Source organism: Diadema antillarum, unplaced genomic scaffold (assembly GCF_040938485.1).
Source record: "Diadema antillarum isolate AM-2024a unplaced genomic scaffold, OU_Dant_1.0 scf00000035, whole genome shotgun sequence".
Classification (NCBI taxonomy): domain Eukaryota; kingdom Metazoa; phylum Echinodermata; class Echinoidea; order Diadematoida; family Diadematidae; genus Diadema; species Diadema antillarum.
Genome location: NW_027270924.1, coordinates 3,497,079 through 3,524,559, shown reverse-complemented (window position 1 = coordinate 3,524,559; position 27,481 = coordinate 3,497,079). Strand labels below are relative to the sequence as shown.

At 37.9% G+C, this 27,481-nt stretch overlaps 1 protein-coding gene across 1 annotated transcript in view; it reads left to right on the top strand.

The window, feature by feature from the left end:
• Positions 1–27,481, top strand: part of LOC139744714 (complement factor H-like) — a 74,614-nt gene that overhangs the window by 29,233 nt on the left and 17,900 nt on the right. The window contains exons 18-22 of the mRNA XM_071655140.1: positions 1,777–1,971; positions 2,625–2,843; positions 5,867–6,088; positions 7,676–7,873; positions 24,108–24,305. Coding sequence (XP_071511241.1) covers positions 1,777–1,971; positions 2,625–2,843; positions 5,867–6,088; positions 7,676–7,873; positions 24,108–24,305 — 1,032 coding nt within the window. The remainder of the gene's footprint in view (positions 1–1,776; positions 1,972–2,624; positions 2,844–5,866; positions 6,089–7,675; positions 7,874–24,107; positions 24,306–27,481) is intronic.

The window sequence follows — 27,481 nt, the reverse complement described above, 5'->3', positions numbered from 1 at the left end:
TTCATACTTTCGATTTCAATGAAACCCTTACGTTTCTTAAGTGACGTTGAGTTCGAGATCGCGTGTTCTCCGTAATTACGTCAGGGAAAAAAGGCCAATAAAACAACAGTCATTCGTTGGAATATGTGTGTGTGTGTGTGTGTGTGTGTCCGTATACAAATATTGACTGCTCATGAGGATGGTGGTGGAAATTATCATTCCCAAGGTGATTGTCATACCGACCCTTCTATCACCCCTCGGCTAACGCCTCGGGTTGATAGAAGGATCGGTATGAAAAGCACCGAGGGAGGGTAATTTCCACCACCATCCGAATACAGAGCAGTTAATATTTGTTTTATATACATCATCGTTTTAAGACTCAAATCATGCATTATTCAACCGTATTCAACCGGAGACGTATAAACGCTGCCGATGAATATGTAGGCCTATACAAAACAAAAACAAAGACAAAAACGTGCAATACGTGCATGTGCTGCACGCAAATCCGGCTGTAATTCCCAGCTGAATTAGCTGAGTGACAAGCTCCCAAATGCATCTCCGACGAGATCCCGGCTCAAATTCCCGGCCCAAATGAACACCATCGAGCCACCGCCACAACCCTGTACATAGTCCCCGTCCGGCAGGGGTGTCTACACTTGAGCCACCGCCACAACCCCGAACATGTTTCCCTCCGGCAGTGACGTTTGTCTGCACGAATCCCCGACAATACACGTCGAGTACCCCGCAAGTGCCCAGGTACTCAGGGTCCGGAGAAACAATTTGACAGGCGCGTTATCAAAGAGAACCACATGAAATAAATCATATCATGATGCGGAATGTTTCTGGACATGATCGTTTCAAGATCGAGCTTAAAGGGTCGATGTGCGTTAGATTGCAAGATGAACACCCATGATCTAAGCCCGCTCCATCCAGGAGTAACAACTATGAAATCAGAGAAATCATTTCACATCATGGCCGCTCGATTTCAGACATTGTCGAACAGTGCTGACTCAAAAGACTGATGACTTTTCTAATGCATGCGACACAAAAAAGTGCACTCCCGGATACAATATGTTTCGAGCATTATGATGTCACTATCAAGAGATCTATGAATAAGCAATTGTTTGAGTGGTTTATTCTAACACTGGGGAAAACAGTGAGTAGGTAAATGGAAAGTCCGTTAGTTCTCAGATGTTCATTTTTAGTGCTTATTCAACAACTAAGTACCATGACGTTCCATATCTCCAGAGAATCAGAGACTTTGGTATAACCTTTCAGGACAACACAGCTCAGATTTAATCTTCTCCATCCGACTCGGTCGTTATTCTCCTGTACGTAATTCCACTCCTTCCTTCCAAACTATTATTCTCAACACCCTCCATCACCCCCCCCCCCCCCCATCATCAGTTCCTTGAGTTTGATGGAACAATATGATTTAGTCGATAAGTCTCTTGATCCTCAAACAGGAAGCTCAGGGGTTCAAATCTTGTCTGGTGATTATTACGTTCACCTATAGGGCAAGGTGTTTTACCATCCACGATGTCTCTATTTGTCAGGTGTATAGATGCAAGGTAGTCTCTCTGACAGAGCAAATAAACAAAAAATAGAGGTAATTATCGAGTAAGAAATCAAGATCAGCTATAGTATTAGCATTATATAATGTATTCTTTGTGTTATCAGGACCAACTGTTATCATCCATATCACTTTGTTTTTACAAACAATGACCATCAGTGGCAGTAGTAGTACAGCTGTGTTATAGGATCATTATCGTTATTATCGTTACTACTCGAAACCAGTGTCATGTGAGGAGCCTGGACGATCAAATGGCATCACTATTGAAGACATACCTCAGGAGGGCGTCGAAGGCTATGTACATGGGGCTAGGATCCGCTACGTTTGCCCAGACGGTTACATCATGACCGGCGGCAACGCAGTCCGCGACTGTTGGTACGGCCAGTGGAGTGGCAGCGTACCCGAATGTGTGTTCCAAGGTAGGCAGCCTGTAGCGATTTTTGGTAGTTGAGTTGTTAATGTAATCATACTCTCCATTTTTTTTTTTTATTTGTTTCATTTGAATATGAGATGATGACTGGGTAGCCCATATTCAGCTGCACTAGCTGGTCTTCCATGGGGTCCAGTTGGAAGTGTACCCTGCTCTTTACGCTAAATGAATGAACCAGAATCTTTTAAGTACATGTACATGAGTTGTGACTCTCTCACATGGGACCTCCATTTTATGTCATGTCCGAGGGACAGAGTGTTTCTCACCAGAGGGGACGGTACGGTTACACACAATATTGCTCAGTTATAGACACGGGAATCGAAAACCGGGTCCTTTGAATCTGCCGACTGAGAAAGGGTAAAATGGATGACCTATTCATCGTAGGTTACAACGGACGGAGTCCTAGGCATAAACTTTGCCACAAGTGGGTGTGGTAACAATAGCCATGAATTATAGATGTATGATGAACTCATTTTTAGAATTTAGTTTATTCATAAGGCAATATCATGTGATGACTAGTATACTAGTATTGCCTTACAGCATGCTTAGTAAGGCTGCTTAACACTTAGTATGACAAACTGTTCATGTAATTTTCATGTATACACTGTAATATACACTGTGTTACTTTCCCTTTGGCTGAAGTATTTCCCCAACACTGTCGTCTGCCGACGGCAACGAACGGCGAAATGTACTCCCTTACGGGGGTACATCCTGGAGATGACGTCTTTGGCCGAGGAGTGCGAAATCAGTGGACAGTCCAAGTCTCAATCTCTTGTTCAAGGAGCGGCTACGTGCCAGAACATAGATGGGTCTCTACGACTTGTATTAACGGCACATTTACGCCACTAGTACCTCAGTGTGGTAAGATGTAGTAAGGGTACTAAGGGTGAGGATCGAGGGAGCAAAGCGACCGATCGACGTGGAGGGTGTGGAAAAACCTAATATTAACGATCTGGTGCACAATTTTTGAGGAACATTTGGAAATAATATGAGAAAAAAAAATGCCTAAAGTCTATGGAAGCATTTCTTTTGTTGTGGTGCATCGTTTCGTATGATTTGGACATTACTCGTAACATTTCACACGTTTCAGCCAAGCCGTCTCAAAGGCGTACTTCAATTTCAATTAAGATGTATTTCTGCAACTTCTTTTTCGAGAATACAGTGCACAAACGAACATACAACACTAGCGCAACATTTTGGTAAAGTATTAGGATCTTCCCAAGAAAATTATACATTACAAACAATTCAATGAATCTTTTAGGCACAAAATAAACAATAGAGAGTTTTATTTTCTTTTCAAATGTATGTTCCACAGGAATACACAATAGATAAACTCAATGATGCTGATGAAGTGACGGCCCTTTCCTAGGGTGCTCAAAAGCGAACTGTGTCGAACTGTCCCAGATTTGGAACATTAGAGCACTTCTCTGTATAAGGTACCGAAAATGCAAAATTTTCTCTTCCGGTGGAGGGGGATATACCCTCCCCCACTCGGTCCTTTTCCAAAGTCATGGTACACGTTTACATTGACAAACTTCCGAATGTATCATCACAAAAATTCCATCAAATCTGTCACTTCAGTTCCAAAACTTCAAAACTTTCTTCATGTGGGAGGGGATATCTTCCTTTCAAATTACCCTTTCCCTTCTTGGTTTCCCTCCATAGTTCACATTGTTCACTTTTAGGACTTACAATTACCCAAATTCCATTAAAATTCAAAATGTGTTCACGAGATATTTTCATTTGAAACCCCGAATACCTGCTCTCTTAAACAATTCAGCTATCCGTCCACTTGAAACTAGTACAAGTAAAGTAAACACTACAGATATTTGTGACAAACATGTCACAAATTTCCCCTTTCTTAATGATAATATACAAATGATGCACAGGATAGAGTGCGTTTAGTGGAGATGTAGCGCACTCGAGGGTATTTACAATTGTGAAACATGCACTACATTGCAAATACCTGAGAGTGAGCTGCATTTCCACTAACGCCACGAAATAATCCTGTGCATCATTTGTTTTATAAAATGGGTCGAAAACTAACAGCATTTTTCACGTACCTTTGTGGGCCAATACCAGTCAGCTACATGTAGCATTCGCTCAAGAATCAAGATGTCCGAAGATGTTCGCCCCAAACATTTACGCACGTCGCACTCGGAAATCCCGCACGTATAAGTACTGTACGTATAAGAGTATACGTACGCCACACATGTTATGCACAAGAAAGGCCGGCCGGCAGCCCGAACTAGACGTTGTTTACAGAATTGACAGCGCGTAAAGTAGCGCGCGACGCACTTGTAACAACTGATTGAGTGCGCACTGCTAGTGTAAACATTGTGACGTCAGGCCGTGAATGTTAGTGAGAAATTCATGCACGCACACGTGACTCATTTCAGCGCTTCCAATTGGCTACATTCTTGAACCCATTTTATAATTATTTTTATCATTATTATTCGTAAATTAGCCATTGAAGTGAAACTGCATGTCGTCACAACATTGTCAAGACGTACTATGTACACCTATTGGGAGAACCATGATAACAAGTTTTATGAAACGAGGCCCAGATCGTTGAAGTTCAGTTCTGAAAGTGCAGAACCTCCCTTATGTCACATGTGGGAGAGGGGATATTACACTCCAAGTAGCTCTTACTGATATATAGAACCTCTTTAATGGCTCCGCTCCCTCGCACGTATCTTCCAAGCTTGCCCCCCCCCCCCCCACCCCACCAATCGATCGAAGCCCCCTGCGTATGTGTAATACAAATTTAATTGGTACAATTTCTCACAGCATTCTTCAGTAAAATTTCAATTTGGATTTACATACATTGTATTTCAATTTGGATTTACATACATTGTATTTCAATTTTGATTTACCGCAACGTCCTGCATGTAGGATTGCAGTGTGTTAGGTAGGGTACTTGCAAGCGAGATAAAGCTGAATTGTTTGTGTTTTCATGCAACCCCACTTGAAATATTACATCATTACATTCCTACAGAAGAGATATCTAATCTATCGACAGGTAACTTCTTAACGTAAATAACTATCCTTATGTTCAAGGTCACTTTGGTAGACAGAATGATTAAATCTAAAATGTTTATGATACAAAGTAATTATTTCATGGAATTTGAAACATAGTTGTATAACATAATTGCTCGGAGTCAGGTACGGGAAGTGGACGATCGAGGTGATTACGTCATCGTTTCACAATTTTCTACTGACTTGGAACTAAAGTTAAAGAACAAGTTAACCCAAATATATTTGTGAATTCAGTGAAGGCAGCAATATTTAGTAGAACAAGTTTGAGAAATATCGGATAATCTGTTCAAGAGTTATGTATTTTTGCAGTTTCAATGCCGCCCTCGCTGGATGTGAAGATTCCAAAAATTATGACTTCACTGCAATATGGAGAAAAAACAAACATATTTTTGTACTTGACAACAAAATGAAAGAACAATTGCCTTAATGATCTCCCGCATTCAAAAAGCAGGAGGAAATACATGTATATCACCACGAAAGTGTCAGTAACAAGCCAAGGAAATCTTTCTTTTTCATTTCATTACAAATTGACATTTTGTTGACTTCTTCTATTGTTTTCCTTATATCAGCCTGAAGTGAAGTGACAGGCTGTTCCTCTGATAAGGCTATATTAAAAACACACCAAGTTGGAGAGTTGTGAAGTTATGAAGTTAATGTCTTTTCTACTTTCTAGATATGTATGATTGTGCCGATATAACTGTTTGTGAAAAATACCAATATGTACATAGAATTAAGATTCACTGAAGATTTCCCTTCAAGAAGTATGAGGACTTTTATTAAATAAAAAATATAAATCTCTTGTCATTGTTCATCCATGTCAAACTGGTTCTGCCTGTTGGACACAGTCGCACGGTCCGGTCACTGTCAAGTCCCTGATCAGATTGATGACGTTCTGCAATTTGTCAACGGAAGAGAGACTCAAGAGCTCGGTAGTTATCACGACAGCAGTCTTCCCAATGGTACGGTACTGGTTTCTCGCTGCACCCACCCAGAGCGCTACGTCCTCTTGGGTGACACGAGAAGGACGTGTTTGAGGAGTCGCTGGACTGGAAGTGCACCCAGTTGTAGTGAGTAGATCGCAACCACCTACAACTTTGGTTTCTGTAGTGAGTCACAACTACTGGTTGTACTATGTCAAACACTTTGTTAGAAGGCACAGTCATGAAGGTGTTCAGCTGACTTATTCCAATAAGCCGCTTTATGCATGAGCAGAAAAATGTCATTCGTACTGACAGGGTATGTTGGTTTTTAAAATCACTGAGATAAGCATATTAGATCTATGATCATTGAAGTAATCCCTATATAAAAATATTAATGGTAGGCCTATACCTTACAAACACAACCACCTGACAGCAAAGTTGTATTTGCAATGTCAATAGATATCCATGCAAAATAATGAAATGGATGCTTTTCCAGGTGTTGACTCTATATCGCAGTTAACTGTGATTTGAAACTATTGAATTTAAACAAAACGTTTGTGGTCGACGTCTCATTAAGATACAGTGTGAATCAATTGTTTGTTTGTTTGTTTGTTTGTTTGACTGATTGACTGATTTCATTTTTCAAATTTCTTGTCAGTAATATCTCAGAAAATATCAAAATACAGATTAAAGTGTACGTGACTCGAAATAAGAAAATAAATGTGTACATCAATTTCATTAATATATAGGCCTATATATATATATATATATATATATACATATACATATTCTATTACCAAATTTGAAAAAGAATGTGCAAATAATTACCTAAGAGTTACGGAAATTTCACGTGTTTACAGTAACCATCATCTTTGCAAAGCAAGGTGGGATGTCATCGTCTTACAACGCTTCCATTTCCCCACATTAGTTCCTTTTTTTCGGGTGCTGTTCGTTATTCCGAAGGTTCGTTATTCCGAAGGGTCGTTAATCCGAAACACACCGATTCCCTATACCTAGACGTTCGTTAATCCGAAAATGAAAAAGGGTTAGTTAATTCGAACATTTGTGGTGTTATCCCGAAGGTTCGTTATTCCGGAGATTCGTTAATCCGAAAATGAAATTCGGAAAAACGAACGAACTCTAACAGAGCCTTCAGAATAACAAACCTTCGGAATAACGAGCTGTAACCCCTTTTTCTGTTTTTTTTTTTCAAATGATTTTTTAAAGTATGTTTTATATAACAAATCGATTCACATTTGCCATGAATTAGACTGTTTTTGAAAGGAGGGGGTTCATATTTGAATAATTCTTTATAAGGAAAACAAAATGCTTGTCTTCCTCGTCAACACTTGAAGATTTCAAGACCTCACAATTACTGCATGATACTCGGTAAAATTAAGTGTTGAATGTTTTCAACTACTTCCTTTCCAAATCTCAGAAGTGAATTTTTAATTTCAATTTTTCTAACAAGTAGATCAATGCGGTTTTGCAGTAGTCCCAACTATACCAACATCCACTTTGGTATGCGTTATAGTGCATTTTAAGTCGAAGATTTTATGTATGCAAAGGGGTATGATGCGTGACCAATGTACAGCAACGACTTCATTGGGGTTCCTTCATGGTTACCTGTACCTATACGCGTATGTATATGTCATAGGTAGGGTCTATTCAAGGCCGTGAATTGAAAATTCGTAATTTTTTTGTTGTTGTTGTTGTTGCTTTTTTTGTTTGCAGGAGAAAGCAACATGCAATTCAGCTTCAGTCATACCCAGATTCAGACGAGGAGTGACGGAACATTCGTCATCGTCCCCAACCGGCCTGTCCACATAGATTGTGACACATCAGCCCTTAACCATGATGACGTCGAGGTCACGGCTGATATTTACGCACCTCATCTACAGGCACGACAGGTATACTACCACTCTACGGTTCCCCTTTGATAATGAGATTTGCCCCTCAATTTTCTTTCCCTGAAAACTTACCCATCCATTTCTCATAATATGTGTCCTTGACCATGTACTTTTCGTGAAAATGGAACTGAAGTAAATTGATACTGTTCTCACTTTACATTCTTATACTCCATGTTCTTTGAAATGTACTATCATGAAGCAACATTAGAATATCATATTTTCTAGGGGTCATGCGCTCACCACCACTTTCAGTGAAAGAGGAAATGAAAATCGCCAGGATTTTGTCTCCTCTTGTCACTGGCATATTTAGCTCTTTACCTGGCCCATCTGCCTATAGCGGTGTTAAACCCACCAATAGTCTCGGGCTATCTGCTGGGTCAGTCCATTTTCTTGGCAGAGGAAGGGGAGTATGTAGGGGAGGGGACAGAAACAGACATGGAAAATAAGGTTAGTTAAAAATGGACGTTGCTTTCGGTTGGACTGAGGCCATGCAATTTACTCGAGAAAACCTCGTATGTGTGATCCTATTGAAAAGTGCTGATACAAAGGTACCATAACCCAATACAAGTAGAAGTTTTCTTTGAGCCTCCCCCCCCCCCTTGCAATTTAAATCTACCCTTTATCAAGTTTTACTTCAAACCTCACAGTCGTCGACCAATCTGTCCAGAACGTAGACGACAGAAAACTAACATTAAAATTAATATATATAAACGCAGTATTCTATTTCAATATCTTAGTAAATTAGGTTTAAATATTTCTTTTTTCTTCATTTCATTTCATTTCATCTATTATTTCTACTTCCAACAAAAAATGCACAATCAGAAGCACAACGTCATTGTCTTAACACAAATTATTATTATTATAGGTTTTCCCGGCCAATTTCGCACATTTGTCAGTCCAATTCCTAATTGCTGCATTCAATTCAGCAAAATTTAGCGTAGATGACATGTTCGGTAGTTCAATTTTATGATCTCTTCATTCAAATTCATTTTGGAGCATTCAAATTACCTTTAGCCTCATTCTAATTAACACTTTTTCAATCGAAATTCGTGAAACAAGCACCATTTCGTTATTCGTTCATTCAATTTAGAATGATATGGTCACGTGATCACCGACATGCTGCACTCGTTCATTCGAATTCATTTTTGGGCATCCAATTTAACATATTTTGCAGTCAATTTAGCACGCATTTTTATGCTTTGGTTCTTTCTTATTCTTTTTCAACATAGTTATTGTTTTGCAAACGTCATTACATTTCATATTTTCGTACTCATTTTAGAGATTTTGGCAACAGTTTTTTTTTCTTCAAAGTGCTTAGTGAGTCTTCCAGTCCGAAAATAGTGCATCATGTGGCCACAACTTATTTGGCCGTTGAGCGCTTTATTCCGAGTGTGTCGGCCATTTCTAGGAAGTGGAGGATATGATCATCAACATAATGTTCCTATAATTCTTTTTCTAACTTCTTGAGAAATACGTCTGTATCTAACTTGTGCTGTCATGACTGTAAGAAGATGAAGTTAATCTGTAGTATTGGTACATGTAGGCCTAAAATGACATGTCATTGTGTGAAAGAAAAGGGGCGTTACAGAACAACAAACTCGAGTCATGTAGGGTCAAAAATATGATACTTTTACTGCTTAACAACGCGTGGATGAAACAAAAAGACACATAGAAATACGCGTTTAAATGTTATCACCTTTTCGAAAAAAACAATCACGTGACGTTAATTTGAATGAACATGTTTGGAATTTGACTGCCCATACGCGAAATTGAATGACTGAAGTACCCCATTCGGCCAGTGTTGGCGAATTTGAATGACTGAAGAGCACGTGCCAATTTGAATGCCCGTTTTACGAATTCGAAAGGCACATGTGCAAATTTCACTGATCGAAATGCTAAATTGAACGACCAACTTGCAATTTTGAATGACAGAATGTGCAGTGACGAGGATTTTCGCTAAATTGAATGAACCTTTTATCAAATGGACTGACAAAAGTGCGAAATTGGCCGGGAAAACCTATATTATTATTTCGTTTTATTTATACAGGGTGGCCCCGTCAGTAATCAAGTGCTGTTTTCCAGGGGGCCCTGTAAACACATACATACAAGGTAACAATCACACCAAATAACATTAACATAACACAATAGGTCGTACATCATACAAAACAGAACTGTTATTGAAAATTAGAGAATAAGGAATGAGACTAAATATATCAATTTACAACAAGGATGAAAAAAAAAATCCAACTTACTGACTGGGTTTGTAAAAAAAAATGAACCTTCTATAATAAGTATGAATATACTAGTATATCATATGTATCAAAATATGCGTGCCTAAAAAAAGACACAGCCACTGAATTTTGTTTCTATCAATATACCAAATCAATAACTATTATCTATACTAATCCCTTATTTCACTTATACATTATTATATTATATACTTCAAAATTCAACATTCATTTCTAACAACAAAAATCAATAGTAATCAACGTCAATCATCTTCCTATATTGAACAACATACAATCTGCTTCTTCTACTACCATTCGCTATAAAATAAATCAACATCCAACGACAAAAAAAAAAAAAATTATAGCTGTTATTACCCAGAACACCATTTCAAATACTGTGAACAAAAAGCGTTCTTACTCTGGGCATTTCGTACTGGGGGTGGCATTTTGAATATTTACATCAGCTTGTAACTTGTTATTTAATACGGTATAATAACAAACTTTTAACAAAATCGTGTCGAATTATTTGAGGTTGATATAAACAATAGGTAATTTAACCAGCTATTGAAAATAGAGGGGACTGCTAAAAAGCGTTTTTTTTTTTTTGTATATTGCAGTCCCTGCAGGGGAAAAAAGAACAATCGTTAGCATCCCTTGATATCAATAAAAAGGAAAAACAGTGAGGAAAAATAGCACGCTCTGAAAGTGCCGCATTTATGAAAGTGCAGAAGGAAGAGGTAAAAGACGAAACCTTTAAAAGACAGTAGAAACAAAGGACATACAAAACATTACAGACTCAAGTGCTCCATAATTCAGATAGGTTTGAATCACAGTAGAATGTATCATTGATAAAGCATGCTCAGGGAAACCAGTTTGGATTTTGTACACAATGCCAATGTCGTTCCTAGGAAAGCATGTTCCAAAATGCTGCATGGTAACAATGTTATGCTCTAAAGGGAAAGCTGCATTTGATGTCTTTTTTTTTAATCGGTAATGCAGTGATTGACAGAATCTTGTTAGGGATTTTGTGTGTGTGTGTGTGTGTGAGCGGATCCAAGTTTCTTGAGAGAAATACAATTAATAATCATGAAATACATGGAACACAATGTATTTAGATTTTTTTGTCGCATAAGTTGGCCTAATGATCGGGATACTAGTCAAAATGAATTGGCATGCATAGGTAATTTATGTTTTCGTACCCTATATATGAATAGACCACAGTGCTTCCATTGAAAAACATTTCAAGCCTTTTATTCTGGTTACAAGGTATTACAAAAAAATATTTCCCGACTTCGATCCTTAATAGTTTTTTAAAAAATGTACAGCAAATAATACTTACATTGGTATGAGCAATAGCTGAATAGAGTACTATTTTGTTGGAGGTAATTTAGAAATGAAAGCGTGAATCAGTTTCATTAAATTCAAGATTTACTTTTAAGTCAAGGCCGTGTCACACCTTTCCGGGCAAGCTACACCGGCTTGTTGCGAGGAGGAATTTTCCAGCACACAGGCGAATTTTCCGCGGGCGGACAAGATTGTTTGCGAGTTTTACCCTTGTTTCTTACCTGGTAGACGCGTGCTATTTACCTTCTACATACGTGTATTAAGCGTGACCTGCGTGGGAGCTTTGAAACCGATCCGTTTTCAGTTACGAGCGACTTACGGATACTGAGAAGTACCTACGTTGGAGTTGCCTGCGAGGTGCTGTCGATAAGGGTCTCCTACTGGTGTTCTGTGTGTACCTCTGCGAGCGAACCCTCACGACTCACTCGGAACAAGTTTTGAGCATGCTTAAGGCCTTGTCATGCCGTATCTTTCTTTTTTTTTTTTGATAGATACTTTATTTTCTGCAAATCAATATACATAAGTTACATAATCATGAAGATGCAGGAAATATACAAAGTAAATTCAACGCAGAGTCGTTTGACTTGCATAAACCACGATACATATGAGTACATAATCATGAACATGTAGGAAATATATAAAATAAATTTAACACAGTCTTTTGACTTGCATAAACAACGATATGAAAGAAATATAATATACAATATGCATGTCTATGCAGCAGTGATAAGAATAACATTTATAGTTAAGAAACGATTATGCAGAGGGTCGCCATTATAAGCATTGCTTGAAAAGATGGCCGGCCCGAGGAAAAGATAAGGACGTACTAGATTCGTAGCAATATGAATTCTGCTGCGAAGGTAGCAGGGGAAAATAAACTCTAGTGTGTGATGGTGGTGGTGGTGAATGTGTGTGCAGGTGCTTGAAGGTGCACAATGGCAGATAGGCTGGAATTTAGAATAATAAAATTGGTTTACTGAAAGAGGGGACGATATGCGTTGTTGCTATCGGGAGACCAACATTAGTTGTATAATTTGTTTGTTTTTAGTTCGTATTTGAAGTATACTGTAATAAAGTGTACTTCTTTAAGTTTGCTTTAAATGAAAACAAGGAGGCACACTGTTTCAACTCCTCAGGAAGAGTGTTCCATGTATCCGGACCTTGATGTCTAATCGACTTTTGAGCAAGTAAAAGCTTTGGATTACTTAAATGAAAATCATGGGAACGACGGGTAGGGTATAAGTGAATATGGTCATTGGTTACTAGGGTATTATGAAAAAATGGTAATAAATTTCGAGTGTGTTTGTACATAAATATAGCAGTTAGGTATAGATGTATGGGATCAGTGTGAGCCAAAAAAGATTGAATGTGTGCATATACGAAGAACCTTTTTCTGGAGAAGAAAAATTGTGTTCAGTTTTGTTTTGCTACTGTTGCCCCATACAATATTACAGTACATTACATATGGTAAAAATAAAGTGTTATATAACATAATTAAAGTTTGATCATTAATTAAATATTTTATTCTTCTTAAAACACCAGTTGCTTTAGATATTGCTGTTGTAATATTCTGAACATGATTATTCCAAGTTAGATTGCTATCTTGGGTCACTCCTAGGAACTTGGTTGAATGTTTCTCAGCAATGTTTATATCATCAATAAAAATACTTTGAGGAAGGGTGGGTTGGGATTGCAACGTATGAAAGTGTATAAAACATGTCTTATCAATATTCAATGAAAGCTTATTACTTCTAAACCATTTCGAGATGTTGCTTAATTCCGTATTTAATATATCAACCAGTGTTACAATGTCCTTGTGGGAATAAAAAACATTGGTGTCGTCTGCAAATAAGATGAAATTTAAACGAGGAGAGGAGTTGATAATATCATTAATACAAATCAAAAAGAGTAGGGGCCCGAGGATAGATCCCTGAGGGACACCGCATGACACGTTAGAATATGTTGAGTGAGTGGATTTAAATGCAACATATTGTTTTCGATGACTTAGATAACTTCTGAACCACGACAGAGTAATCCCTCTCACACCATAATTATGTAATTTTTCAAGTAAAATGTCATGATCAATAGTGTCAAACGCTTTACTAAGATCCATAAAAACTCCAATTATGTGCTCCTTTTTAGTAAGCGCATCAATACTATTATCAACAGATTTAATTATAGCATAATCGGTAGAAAATCCTTTCCTAAAAACCAAACTGATTCGCATTTAATATTTCATTTTCAATCATGAACGAGTGGAGACGCTTGTAAACTACTTTTTCTAAAATTTTCGATATTGCAGGTAAATGGGGATAAATGGGGATAACTTTGTCCGTTTTGAAGGAGTCTGGATACTTTCCGTTGAGTAGGGATAGATTGAATATATGGGTGAGAGGGGCTGCTAGGGGGTAAATTATTTTTTTCAACAAATTCACACTTAAGTTATCAGGCCCACAGGATTTACTACATTTCAAAAATCGAACAGTATCAATAATTTCCGATTCATTAATTGGAGTAAAAAACAAAGAATTTTGATTACTTTCAGATAAATAATCTTTATAATTCTTTATATCTTTTATGGGAATAGATGCTGCCAAACAAGGACCAACATTGACAAAAAAAATTGTTAAAAATATTTGCAATTTGGTCAGGATTGGTAATAACATTATCGTTATGAGTAATGCTGTCAGGACATTCCGTAGGTTTCTTTTTCAGTATTTCATTAACGGTCCGCCAAAGAGCACTTTTATCATCCTTATTAGATTCGAGTTTATTCGAAATATATTATTTACGTGAAACTCGAATCAAGGTAGTTAGTTTATTTCTATATATTTTGTACCTTTTCACGTTTTCAGGAGTAGGTTTTCTCAGAGATATTTTATAAAGACGGTTTCGAGTGAGAATAGAACATATAAGACCTTGAGTAATCCAGGGTTGCCGAGCTTTTTTCCTTCCATTTCTTTTGGGAGTTAAAGGAATGTGTTTATCACAATAATCTAATAATTTTTGTAAGAAAATTTCATAAGAAGAATTAACATCTTGGAGTTCAAAGACGTCATTCCATTGTTCTTCAAATAAATCTTGATTCAATGAATCAATATTATGTGGCGTTACATTTCTATGCATTTTCAAATATTGTTTGGGTTAGTGGCGTATTGGGGTTGTTACAGATTTATCATTAATCATAAAAAATGGTAGGTGGTAGGATATATCTGAATAAATAATGCCGTTCGTATCTGGGGAAGTTTTGCGGCTTGACTTGCGGGGAAACAAAATTGCTACCCGACTCTCTCCGCAGTTGGTCCGCACCTGATAGTACCTAGCGCGTATCTCGCATGTAATTGCCCGGAGGTGTGCACGCAAGTCCGATCTAACCGCAGTCAAGTTTTGAGCATGATCAAAACATTTTCCGGGTAAGTCGCGGGGATGCCCGGAGAGGTCCACGCAGAACGCCAGTAGGAGGCCCTCAGAGGCAGCACCTCGCAGGCAACTATCACGCAGGTACTTCGCAGTCCTCGTATGTAGCCAAGATAATGACATTCTGTGGGACTTCTGCCATTCCTTCAGGGGAATTCCTTCACTGAGATGTCAGCCCCCACGCGCCTGGCACACAGGTCACACAGTATACCCGCAAGTAGAATTTAAGTACAACGTGCCCAGCAAGTAAGACACATACACTGACTCGCCCAAATCCTTGTCCGCCCTCAGAAATATCGTCTGGTATGCTGGAAAATCCCTACACGCAACAAGCCGCGTACCTTGCCCGGGAAGGTGTGAAAGGGCCTAAAAAAAATATTAAAAAATTGCGTGCGTACCTCCGGGCGACTACGGGTGAGATACGTGCTAGGTACTGTCTTGTGAGGTTTATCTGCGGGGACTTCCGGGTAGTAAGAATTGTTCTTCGCAAGTCGCACGCATGGCTTGCCCGGAGAGGTGTGACGCGGCCTTTAGGTTTGAAATTTTGCTCTATTTTCAACCCTCTGTACAAAACTTTGATTTTGCACAGGGGTCAATTGGACAGGTGTGTATTGAAATGAGGTTAACACCCAATCAATCGTCCTGTACAATGATCAGGGCTTGAATGCTCCATTACGTATTCATAAAAAAATTCCACTATCACAGCTAGCCTTTATTCATCCTGAATAATGTAATGTATGCAAGAACATAAAACATGTGCCTTTTTTTTCGTATGCATGCATTTTACCTTTATCATGAATTCAGACTAGCAGTGCTTAGGGCAATCCATCATGAATTATTAATAAAACTTGTGGGGTTTTTTTCATATGCATGTACTTTACCTTTATCATCAAGATCATGAATTCACACTAGCAGTGCCCAGGGCAATCCATCATGAATTATTGATAAAGCATTCACGTGCCTTGGAGCAAAAGTCCAGAGGCCTAGTCAACAGAGCTCTGAAAAGATGGTATTCGTGGTATTTATGTCTATTGTTCTGGGTCATTGTAAGCACACACTCACATGCACATCATCGGTTATTGTGTAAAGTCCAATTTTGTACAGAGGGTTCAAACTTAACCATAATTTAGACCTTAACTTTAAAATTTATCATGGATTTAACAAAATTGATTCATGCTCTCATATTCAAATTACCTCCAACAAAATTGTACACTATTAGGTTTTGTGTATAACAATGGCATTGTAATCTGAAATATTATAGTTAGATCAAAAGTGGGAATTGTTTCTTGAAACACCTTGTATATATATATATATATATATATATATATATATATATATATATATACGAGAAGCGGGCTTGGCCTCGTACGTGGTGGGTGCTGCATTATTGGGTATATGTGTGACGGGGAATGACTTGCAGTATAGACGTTGCAGTGACGTTCACTATGGCCTTTATTTCCCAAGCTTTCGACTGTGTAACCAGCCTTTTCAAGGGCTTTTAAGGCGTTGGGATTAGCTTGTGTCTGGTTGGTGAACATTCTGCCGTCCATCCCAACACGGATCTTGGTTGAAATTCCGAGATGCGGGCCAAATGCCAGAAGAGTAAGTAGTATAACGAGAACTCATCCCTCTGACACCACACCACACACAAGCAAATCCCAACGCATTAAAAGCCCTTGAAAAAGGCTGGTTACACAGTCGAAAGCTTGGGAAATAAAGGCCATAGTGAACATCACTGCAACGTCTATACTGCAAGTCATTCCCCGTCACATATATGTATATATATATATATATATATATATATATATTTATATATATATTTATGCATAATGTTTAAATGATACGCCGCAAAAAAAAAAACACTTTTTCAAGTTTATCTCTCTCATAGACTATCTGGTTAAAAATTGTGTTTTATATACCATGTTTAAGGTAATTCAATTAGCTATCTACCTAGTAGATAAATGAAATATTATAGTTTCCGAACTATTTAGGATCAAAAGTGGGAATTGTTTTTTTGAAACACCTTGTAAATATATGTTTATATATGTATGTACGTATATATATGTATATATGTATATGTATATATACATTTATACATCATATTTATATATGTATATATATATATATATATATATGTAAATAAGTATAAATTTTTATATATACGCAGCAAAAAAAAAGTAAACGCTTTTTCAAGTTTATCTCTCTCATAGACTATCTGGCTAAAAATTGTGTTTTATATATCATGTTTAAGGTAATTTAATTAGCTATCAACCTAGTAGATCAATGAAAATGTTAACTTCACGCATGAGTGAACATATTCGTTTTTTCTCTTCCAAAGCACAAAAGTTAAAATTGCAAAATGGACAATTTGTTATTCAAGAGTATTTGCTCTTCCGTATAATGAGAACAAAAGACAAATTCAACACAATAGAAATGCAAATTAATATGCAAAAAATCAACATACAATCTCAAAAATGTCTCTGTAACACTTCAAAGATAAAGAAAGGCAAAAAATAATGGAGGAAAATTAAGAATCTTCTGTTGAATCCGCAGTCAAAAAGACATAGAGAAAAATCATGGTATCGAAGAAAGTTAAATTTGAAACATTATTCCAAATTAAGAAAATTTGAAATAATGTTTGGTTATTGAATTTGACTCGTGCATTGTTAAATTCCTCAATTAAAAGGTAAAATGAAGAAATTCTGTCGATTTTATCACCTTTACGGCTTACTCCCTATGTCATTTAAAGTTCGAATTCATGGAAAATGCTTATGTTCCACCTCAGTTCCCCCACTATGTTTTTGTTTTAAATATAAAGAGAAACAAGGGATTGGAAAGGGAAACAAGGGAATGGAAACTTATTTCTGCTGTTTCATTCATGTCTCTAATTGCTTTAAAGTGATCTTTTGTTATCATTTGCTATCTTGGAGGGTATTTGCAAATGAATTGCAATATGTCCAATTCTGCAATATTTTCTTTTCTACCTTGGAGGACAAAAACGGTTGTGTTCACTCGTGCGTAAAATTTCCCTTTGTATAAACCTACCAGGTTGATAGCTAATTGAATAATCTTTGATTTGGTGTATGACACATCGATTTTTATCAAAATCTACTATGAAAAATATTAACTGCATAAAGTGTTTACACTTTTTCTTTTGCCGAGTTCATATATATATATATATAAAATTTTTGTGAATGAAAAACCTTGTTTGGATCTACAGATGGCGTATTTGAGAGTTTATATATACTTGTATATATACTTGAAGCAGGAGTGGGGACAGCAGGAGAACTAGCGAGGTAGTTAACTTCCAGTGCCTTTGATTATATTGTCAAGCTACTGTCAAGTTTTGATAGATCTTTTCAAAAGCTTTGGAAATTCAACTTTGCGAAAAAGCAAACCACCTCTTGATTTATTGCTAATACAGCCATGTAGTGGGAGTGCAAGTTATTTTCAATTCATAATGCTGTTTTTTTCTTTTTAATATTGTGATCTTGTTAAAAGTTTAGCTGCAATCAGTTTGGTTTTTCGCTAGGCTGAATTTCAAAAACCCTGCAGAGACCGACCAAATCAGTCGAAAAGCTTGGCGATAGAAGCAATGGAAAGTGAATCATCAAGCTATATGAATGTGAAAATAAAAATGAAATGAAATGTTTATTTACCAAACAAGAAAAACATCGTGAACATCATAGTCAAAAACAGTCAATAGTTTGAATTACACTTTTAGGTTATAAAAAAAGCAAAAACCGGCAATAGCGTGCAGGCTATTCGAGGCCAGTCCCGTTTCAATAATATAGCAATATAATCATATGATAATGTATTTTGCAAATATTTACAGAAACCAATGTTTATACATGCATATTTTACAGGTTTTTCATAGGATATCATTTTACACATCATTTGATAAGACATATTTTTCGTAATATTTTTCCGAAAAAGCTTTCAGGGTGTTTCATTTTTTTTTAGATCCTGAGGAATTTTCTCTCCAAAAATTATACTGCCCCGCATATGATATTGAGTGTTTTTACCAGTTTTCAAAATCTGATTTTTTCCTTGTTTTTAATTTCATATTTTGCATTTGCATATATATATATATATATATATATATATATATATATATATATATACTAGGTGTAACAAAAAAAAAAAAACACTTTCGATTAATAGTTCAAAAGACAATATATATCAGATAACATGACATTGATATGAGCAATAGCTGAATAGTGTACAATTTTGTTGGAGGTAATTTAAAAAATGATAGCATAAACCAGTTTCACTAAATTTAAGATTTATTTTTTAACTGAAGTTTTCAGATTTTTGCTCTGTTTTGCAACCCTCTGTACAAAAACCTTGATTTTGCACAGGGGTAAAATTGGTGTGTATGGGAGTGTGTGGTTAACACCCTGACATTATTGGTCCCGAAACAATGGCCAGGATTGTAATGCTCTATTACATATTCATGAGAAAATTGTACTATCTCAGCTAGTCTTTTATTCATCTTGAAATGTAGTGTATGCAAGCACATGAAAAACGGTTACAGCTCGTTATTCCGAAGGTTTCGTTATTCCGAAGGCTCTTCAGTCCGAAGATCGTTATTCCAAGGGTTTCGTTTATTCCGAATTTTCATTTTCGGATCAACAAAATCTTCAGAATAACGAAACCTTCGGAAGAAACGCCACAAAATGTTTCGGATTAAACGAAACCCTTTTTTCATTTTTCGGATTAACGAAACCACTAGGTATAGGGAATTTTGTGTGTTTTCGGATTAACGAACCTTCGGAATAACAAACCTTCGGAATAACGAACAGCACCTCATGAGAACATGTGCTTATTTATTTCCATGTGCATGCATTTTTACCCGTCACCATGAATTCAGACTAGCAGTGCCCAGGGGCAAATCCGTCATTAATAATCAATAAAGCATTCATGTGCCTCGGAGCAAAAGTCCCAGAATCCTATAGTCAGCAGAGCTCTGAAAAAGGTGGTATCCGTGATATTCATGTCTATTGTTTCAGAGAATTTTGTAAGAAACACACTCACATACACATCATTAGTTTCTTGTGTAAAGTTTCAATTTTTGTACAGAGGGTTCAAATTTGACATAATCTAGACCTTTACTTTAAAATTAATCATGGATTTTAACAAAAACTGATTCATGCTCTCATATTAAAAATCACCTCCATCAAAAATTGTACACTATATATATATATATATATATATATATATATATATATAATATATATATGTATATATATATTATATATATATATGTATATATATATATATGTACATATATATATATATATACATATATGTATATATATATATATATAGGTTTTTTGTTTATATCAATTTTCATTGTTACTCGACATATTATAGTTTCGAAACTATTTAGGATCAAAAAGTGGGATTTTTTTTTTGTAAACACCTAGTATTTTTGTGCATGCATACATAACATTAAATGATATAATGTAATATTATTATATGTGACATCATTATTTCTATATTATAGAAAATATACATTTTCCCTACCGAAAACTCTGTCCAGGTTTTTCCCTCACTACTTATCCTGGAAGCCGCTCTCCTTTATAAGGCTAACAATTTTCACCCCCGACACCCCAAGACTCTGGAAACCTTCACGTGTAGATCTACAAATCTTCGAATACCTCATTTTCACACCATCCATGTGGGAATTTTGGAGGTAAGACGCATGTAGACCATGATGTTTGAATATCATAATATTATCAAATGATATTACATAAATTTAATAATGCCCCTTCCCTTTGTTACTATTCCTTTACTACAAAGTGTTATCCTATTATAGTTCAATAATGGTCAATTGGTCCACTTAAGCTTTACAGACGCATTGCAAATTATTTTCACTTTCAATTTGATACCATCACTGCAATCGAAGTAAGAACAAGTCGTAACCAAAAAAAAAGATGTCCCCCCCCCCCCCACTCAGCTGGTCAACTATACATTATGCTTGTTCCAAATTGTTACATTGTAGATACACCCTTTAGGGATAAGAATGGGTTCAGAATATTGTGATACCCCATTTGGAAGAGACGCCATCAAAATTACGCCCTTTTACAGGTGTTTGGAAGGGAATATATACTTACCCCTAATACTAATAGTAGTAATAGTACTAATACGTACTAAAAAAAAAAATAAAATAAAAAAAGTTCCGAGGTGAAGAGCGTCCACAATTTCAGCCCTTGCACGAAATGGAATGTCCCAGATACTTTTCCATGCTGAATATATCAAAGAAGATGTACTTCCATGCGAAAAAACAAAAAATGGCCAGTCCGGTGTGCTTTTCACCTAAACATGCACAGTAAACACATTCGGGAGAATTGGGGCAGACACCAAGAAGTCGTACTACCCGTATTCTAAAATTTCCGGGTTTTTAAAAACTAACCCTGTTCGGGACCATACTTCAGAATTGTTGGGGAAAGATGTGAGAACCACCCTAATTATTTTTTTCAACAATTTCTATGGATTTTTCCAATGGAATTGAGACCCTAAACTGCAACCCTTTTTCCGAAAAAATCGGAACGTTCGCTTGGTACAGAATGACAAATTCCCCTTATCATATTATACGAACTGAATTAAAAGCGAAATATCTGGGTTCCCAGTCATGTAGAAATATTAATGGAGGACATCAGTAAAGTTAAGGTAAATTTGCACTATAGCCGTTGATCAAAATAGATGAATTTCAAAACTTCGTATCGCTGGATAGGAAGGAGTCAACAATACATGACTTTACAATATAACCACGGTACAATGCACAGAGAGTTCCAGAGTTAACTTGTTACTGTTCATGGTTACGGGTACCATAATTTTCAGTGCCTTCAGAAGAAGACAAGTTTGTTTGTTTGTTTGTTTGCATTTATTCTGCTTCTCTCGACAAAACGCGTACATTGTGTTTCTCCTGTTCCGTCCTGTTTTCATGTGCTAAGTATTTTTGATTAGATATTCCCATGGAATCTTTTGAGTGGTTCACAATGAACAAGCATGCTTTTAGTGGACCTCTCACTTCTTTATATTTATTTTTTCTTTAAAGATAACCTTTTTTTGCCGGTACATATAATATGTATCTATATTTGTTAACTATCATCTATCTTTCCCATGGTCTAATGTTTGCCTATGATATTATTCTTGATCCATTCTGTGTTATTTTCTTTTCTCATGCACATTGCAGTATAATTGTAAAGTATTTATGGTTGCATAAATCATTAAAGGCAGTAGACCTACATTTTGATCTTCAGAGAGATCGTCAGCATAGGAATGGCATGACTGGACTGACGACCTTATTGGGAATTGCACCCGCTTTGCCTCTCGCAAATGGTAGATTTTTTTTTCAATAGTACGTCGTGATAGTCAAGAAAAGTCAAGTCAAGATATCCTTCATTATATGTCAGAAAACTGAAAAAAGAGAGCTATAGATTTTGACTGAGACGACGAGTGCGCTGGACGTTCTCCTCTCCCTTGCGTCGCGTTGAAAAGTAGCTTTAGATTACGCTGGGACGCAACGTATAAAAAATAAAAATCGCACGCTCATATATTCGGTGCATGAAGACCGTAGTTCTGTACGTTGCAAACTATGCGGACGTAAAAATAGCCCAGTACGCGTAGTGAAAAAATCAGGCGACGCAAGCGAAAAATAGATCGACTGGACACGCGCTTCTGCGCATGCCCCTGAACGTCCGCGCGTCAAAATCTAAAGCTCACTATGTCTGGAATTCTATTCACGTTTTCTTGGTACTCTTTATGATATCATAAAAATATAGCCTTCCCGTCCAGCAATTACGGCACATAAATTTGATTGGAAACAAACAAAATGTAATAATTACTTTTGAATCACTTGAACGATTTCCCCCAAACTTCATGTTGTGGCTAATGCACTCACTGAATTTACATTATTTTGTTTAAGGTTAATATTCCTTGAACATCACAAATTCCCACTGGGTCAGAACATAGTCTAAGTCTTGTCTCATACATAGATAAAAACCAAAGTCTAATTCATTCGCAAATTGAAACAAAGCAGATTACAGTACCGTACGAGGGAACTTGCTTTGTTTCATGTTTCAACAAATTTCTAAAATATGAAATATGGAGAGGAGGTAAACGCAAAAGCATATTTTCTGTCTTTTCAGCAAACCTCAATATTGTCATATTTCCTGCCGAAATCCTCATATTCGACAATTTCTCAGCTTTATGGTTTCAAATGTTATCAGGGTTTCATTGTGACTTACGAATCAAGTTTACTCTTGTCGACTATTGACCGATTCGGGTTCGTTGAGGGCAGCAGACATTTTACGGCACAGGGCGCAGCCATAGTGGGTGTATCAGCCGACCCCCCCCCCCCCCCCCCCCCCTGCTCTCCCCCACCCCGGGGCAACATGTTTATCACGCACTTGTAACAAAGGTTCGCGCACTAAGCAAGCATTCGCGCACTCAGTACGAGACGCCTATTGGCTAAAGCAGTTTTTCATTCTGCACGCGTGCTAATGTAGGGAGAGGGGTATACAGGGGAGTGCGGAGGGGGGGGGGGGGGTCGGCTGATACACCCACTATGGCTGCGCCCATGCCAAAAATACACATAGCGCGTCACAGAATCGGTCAATACATTATAGTATCTCTTCCTTCCCGGTTTCGTCCACATTATTTAGGTCATAGTAAGCTGAAACAAGGGTTCGTGTCATAAAATTCTTACGAGAGGCTTTTGGCGCATAAGACACACCTGTGAGAGACTTATGCGGATTTGAAAGTGTCTCATAGCTACGTATGAGCCATTCTTTGGCCATTCTGAGATTTATGTTAAGACTTACTAGTGGTGACGTCAAGAAAAGGGCCATGGCCGCTTACAATTCCGTTTAAGGCCCCGATAGCGAACCAAACCATACCATATAACATGCCAAATTTGGAGCATTCGAGTGCTCTGTGGAGACAGACGGGTCACACGTTTTGCAGCAACCGCATGCAGGGGTCCATAACAATGAGATACTTTTCGTTCGTAAGACACACTTCAGGGAAACTTCATGAAATGGATTTTACTTCTCTACATAGCTACATAATAATGAGCGACTGTGAATTTTATGAAACAGACTCTTGCATGGTCCTGCCCCTGGCTGCTTACAGCTTCAGAAGAGCCCTTGTATTAGCATCCTATCAGCTATAGTGCAATGTCCTAGTTCAGTGGTTCTGTGATGTCTAATTTATCATCTATTCGCTCCTGTTGTTTTTTTATACCCTCCTATCTTTCAGAGTACCGATGCTCAACTCCTTCTTGGCCAGCCTATGGAAGAGTTATAGACCCTGAAGGGGGAACGGGTTGGGATTCGGACGGTTATCCGATGACGAAAACGATGCTTTTTGAATGTCGAGACGGATACCAACTGAACGGTGCCAATAACACGACGTGTGTTCTCGGCGAATGGTCTCATCCTACGCCGCGATGTGAACGTGAGGATGTTTCCATGCTACATTTTTTGTTTCTGTTTTTCTTTTGATAGCATTAATCAGTCAAGTATACTGCCTAAACACCCCGTTAGGGTGCCGTATCGTGTTTCAGATAATTCCTTAATTTAGAAAGCTCTAGTTCATTTTGAACTTTCCTTGATGCCGTCGAATGTAAACCAAAGTTAGAAATTTCTTTTGCTTTGAGATGCAATATATGCAATAAACCAAAAAGGAAAGCCTAGGAATGAATGGTCTTTTTTGTTATTGTTTTTTGTGTGCTTTTATGGCACTCTTTAACTGTAGTCGCCGCTCAACTACGTATAACTGTATTGCGCTTAGACTTTAAAAGTGACCGAATTTATAACAAATTCGTAAGGAATGTTTAAATCAAAAGCATGCATGATTTGTTAGCTTGATTTATAGTCCATTGATTAAAATCATCGCACAATAGGCGTACCTTTTATACGCGCTTGTCAGCAAAATCAACTTAATCCAATCCAAGGACTAAATTTCATAGATTATGCAAAGGCCGACTGAGTAGTAAGCATGACCTACATTTGAGTACGCCGATCACTCGCCAACGCAGACATCTAATAATGAACGAAAGCTAACACGGGCATGTAAAAAGTATGCCTCTTTGTGCTTCTTTAATACATGTACTAATAGACAACGGCGTAAATCCGTACTGGGGAGTGGGGGGATGATCGGCGATAGTCACCATCACCACGATTACAAGCCCATAAGCGGACCGGCGCAGCCCTTGGGGGGGGGGGGGGGGGGGGGGGAGGGGGGGGGGTGGGGGAGGGGAGGGAGAGAAGCTTGGTTTCCCCCCTCCCCCACCCCCACACACACACACTTTACAGGGATCGAATGTCCCACTCTTTTGCGTGCAAAGTGGGAGGGAAGTGGCAGCAAAAATATGGAGACTTATTCTTGTTTTTGTTTGTTTGTTTGTTTGTTTGTTTGTTTGTTGTTTTTTGGCTTGTCTTTCGGCGGAAAGAAGTATGAAGACGTTTTTGTTGGTTTTTTTTTTCTTGTCTTTTGATGTTCTTTCTCCTTGACTGACAGGCGATTTTGACACCCCCCCCCCCCCCTTCAAAAACGTAGCGCAGCCCTGAATAGTGCCCAAATGAATTCAATAAAATGGTAATATGGATATCCATTTCTTTGTATGTAATAATAACGTAGTAGATATTTTCCTGTAGCTATTAATTCTATTCTTCAATTTTCTTGATTTTAGTCAATAAAGTAATCATCCCAGGGGCATCGTTCCGTTTCAATGATGGTGGGTGGGGGAGGGACTTGGAGTTGGAATATCTGTGCGAGGGAGCGGAGCGACCTAGCGGGGGGCCCCTCCCACACGAGGAAGATTTTGCATTTTCAGACCTGAAATTCAGCGATCTGGTGCACACTTTTGGTGAAATTTGGGATTTTTTTCCTTTCAAAAAACAAGTAAGAAAAAGATATATCCATAGATAATTGAATGACTATACATCGTGGTATTTCAGCTCTTGCTCCGCCTGTGCGACATCACTGTGAAGGCCTATTAAATCGTGGGGTCTATCACCGGCGTAGCCAGGATTTGATCTTATATAGGGGGAGCGGTTATAAAATGGTATCATTTAAATAAACTTCTTGTATTAATTCTAACACTGAATATCATAAATGCGACCGAGCCCGAGCGAGCGGAGCGAGCGAGGGAGGTGTGTGTGTGTGGGGGGGGGGGGTAGAGAGGGGAGGGTGTGGGAGGTGGTGTTCCCCCCCCCCCCCCCCCATGGTGAGACTGTTGCACATGGTGCAATTTGATACATGTTTTTTGCGCGTTTTGTCGACTTGAAACCGTCCCACTTGCTTAAGGTAGCAATATATTTTAATGTCGATTATTCTAAAACAATTTGGCTATAAAATGGTATCATTTGAATTAACTTCTTGTATTAATTCTTACACTTAATATCATGAACGCGACCGAACCCGAGCGAGCGGAGCGAGCAAGGGAGGGAGGGTGTGGGAGGGGGATGTTCCCCCTCCCATGGTGAGAACTTTTTGCATTTTGATGTTGTAACTGGTGCAATTTGATGTATGTTTTTGCGTGTTTTATCGACTTGAAACAGTCCCACTTTTTTAAGGTATATAGCAGAATATTTTCGATGTAGATCATCATTGAACAATTTGCCTTTATCCTATAAACTTCTTGTATTAATTCTTCCACTGAATGTCATGAACGCGACCGAGCCCGTGCAAGCGGAGTGAGCGAGGGGGAGGGGTGGGAGGGGGGCGTCCCCACTCCCCACAGAGAGAACTTTTTGCATTTTGATGTTGTATACATGGTGCAATTTGATGCATGATTTTGCGCGTTTTGTCGACTTGGAACAGTCCCACTTGTTTCAGGTAGCAACATATTTCGATGTCGATTGTTATTAAACAATTTGGCTATAAAATGGTATTATTTAGATAACTTCTCGTATTAATTCTTACACTGAATATCACGAACGCAACAGAACCCGAGCGAGTGGGGGGGGGGGGGGAGAGGTGAGGGGGAGGGTGTGTTCCCCCTCCCACGGTGAGAAAGTTTTGCATTTTCATGTTGTACATGGTGCAATTTGATGCATGTTTTCGCGCGTTTTGTCGACTTGAAACAGTCCCACTTGCTTCAGGTAGCAATATATTTTAATGTCCATTATTTTAAAACAATTTGGCTATAAAATGGTATCATTTGAAAATAACTTCTTGTATCTATTCTTACACTTAATATCATGAACGCGACCGAACCCGAGCGAGCGGAGCGAGCAAGGGAGGGTGGGGGTGGAGGGGGAGGGGGAGGGTGTGGGAGGGGATGTTCCCCCTCCCATGATGAGAACTTTTTGCATTTTGAAACAGTCCCACTTGTTTATGGTAGCAGAATATTTTGATGTCGATTATTATTGAACAATTCGCCTTAAATGGTATCATTTAATAAAATTCTTGTATTAATTCTTCCACTGATAAGCATGAATGTTGGTGTTCTGAATGCGCTACGTACTATGTTACCATTAAATGCCCTGCATGCACTGTACAACACCACTATATTATTTTACGTACTATAACTACTGTAACCTCATATGGGGTCGTGCATCTGCCTACCTTTTATAGAGACTAGTGGTGTTACAGAAAAAAGGTTATTCGTCTTTGCGCTGGCTCAC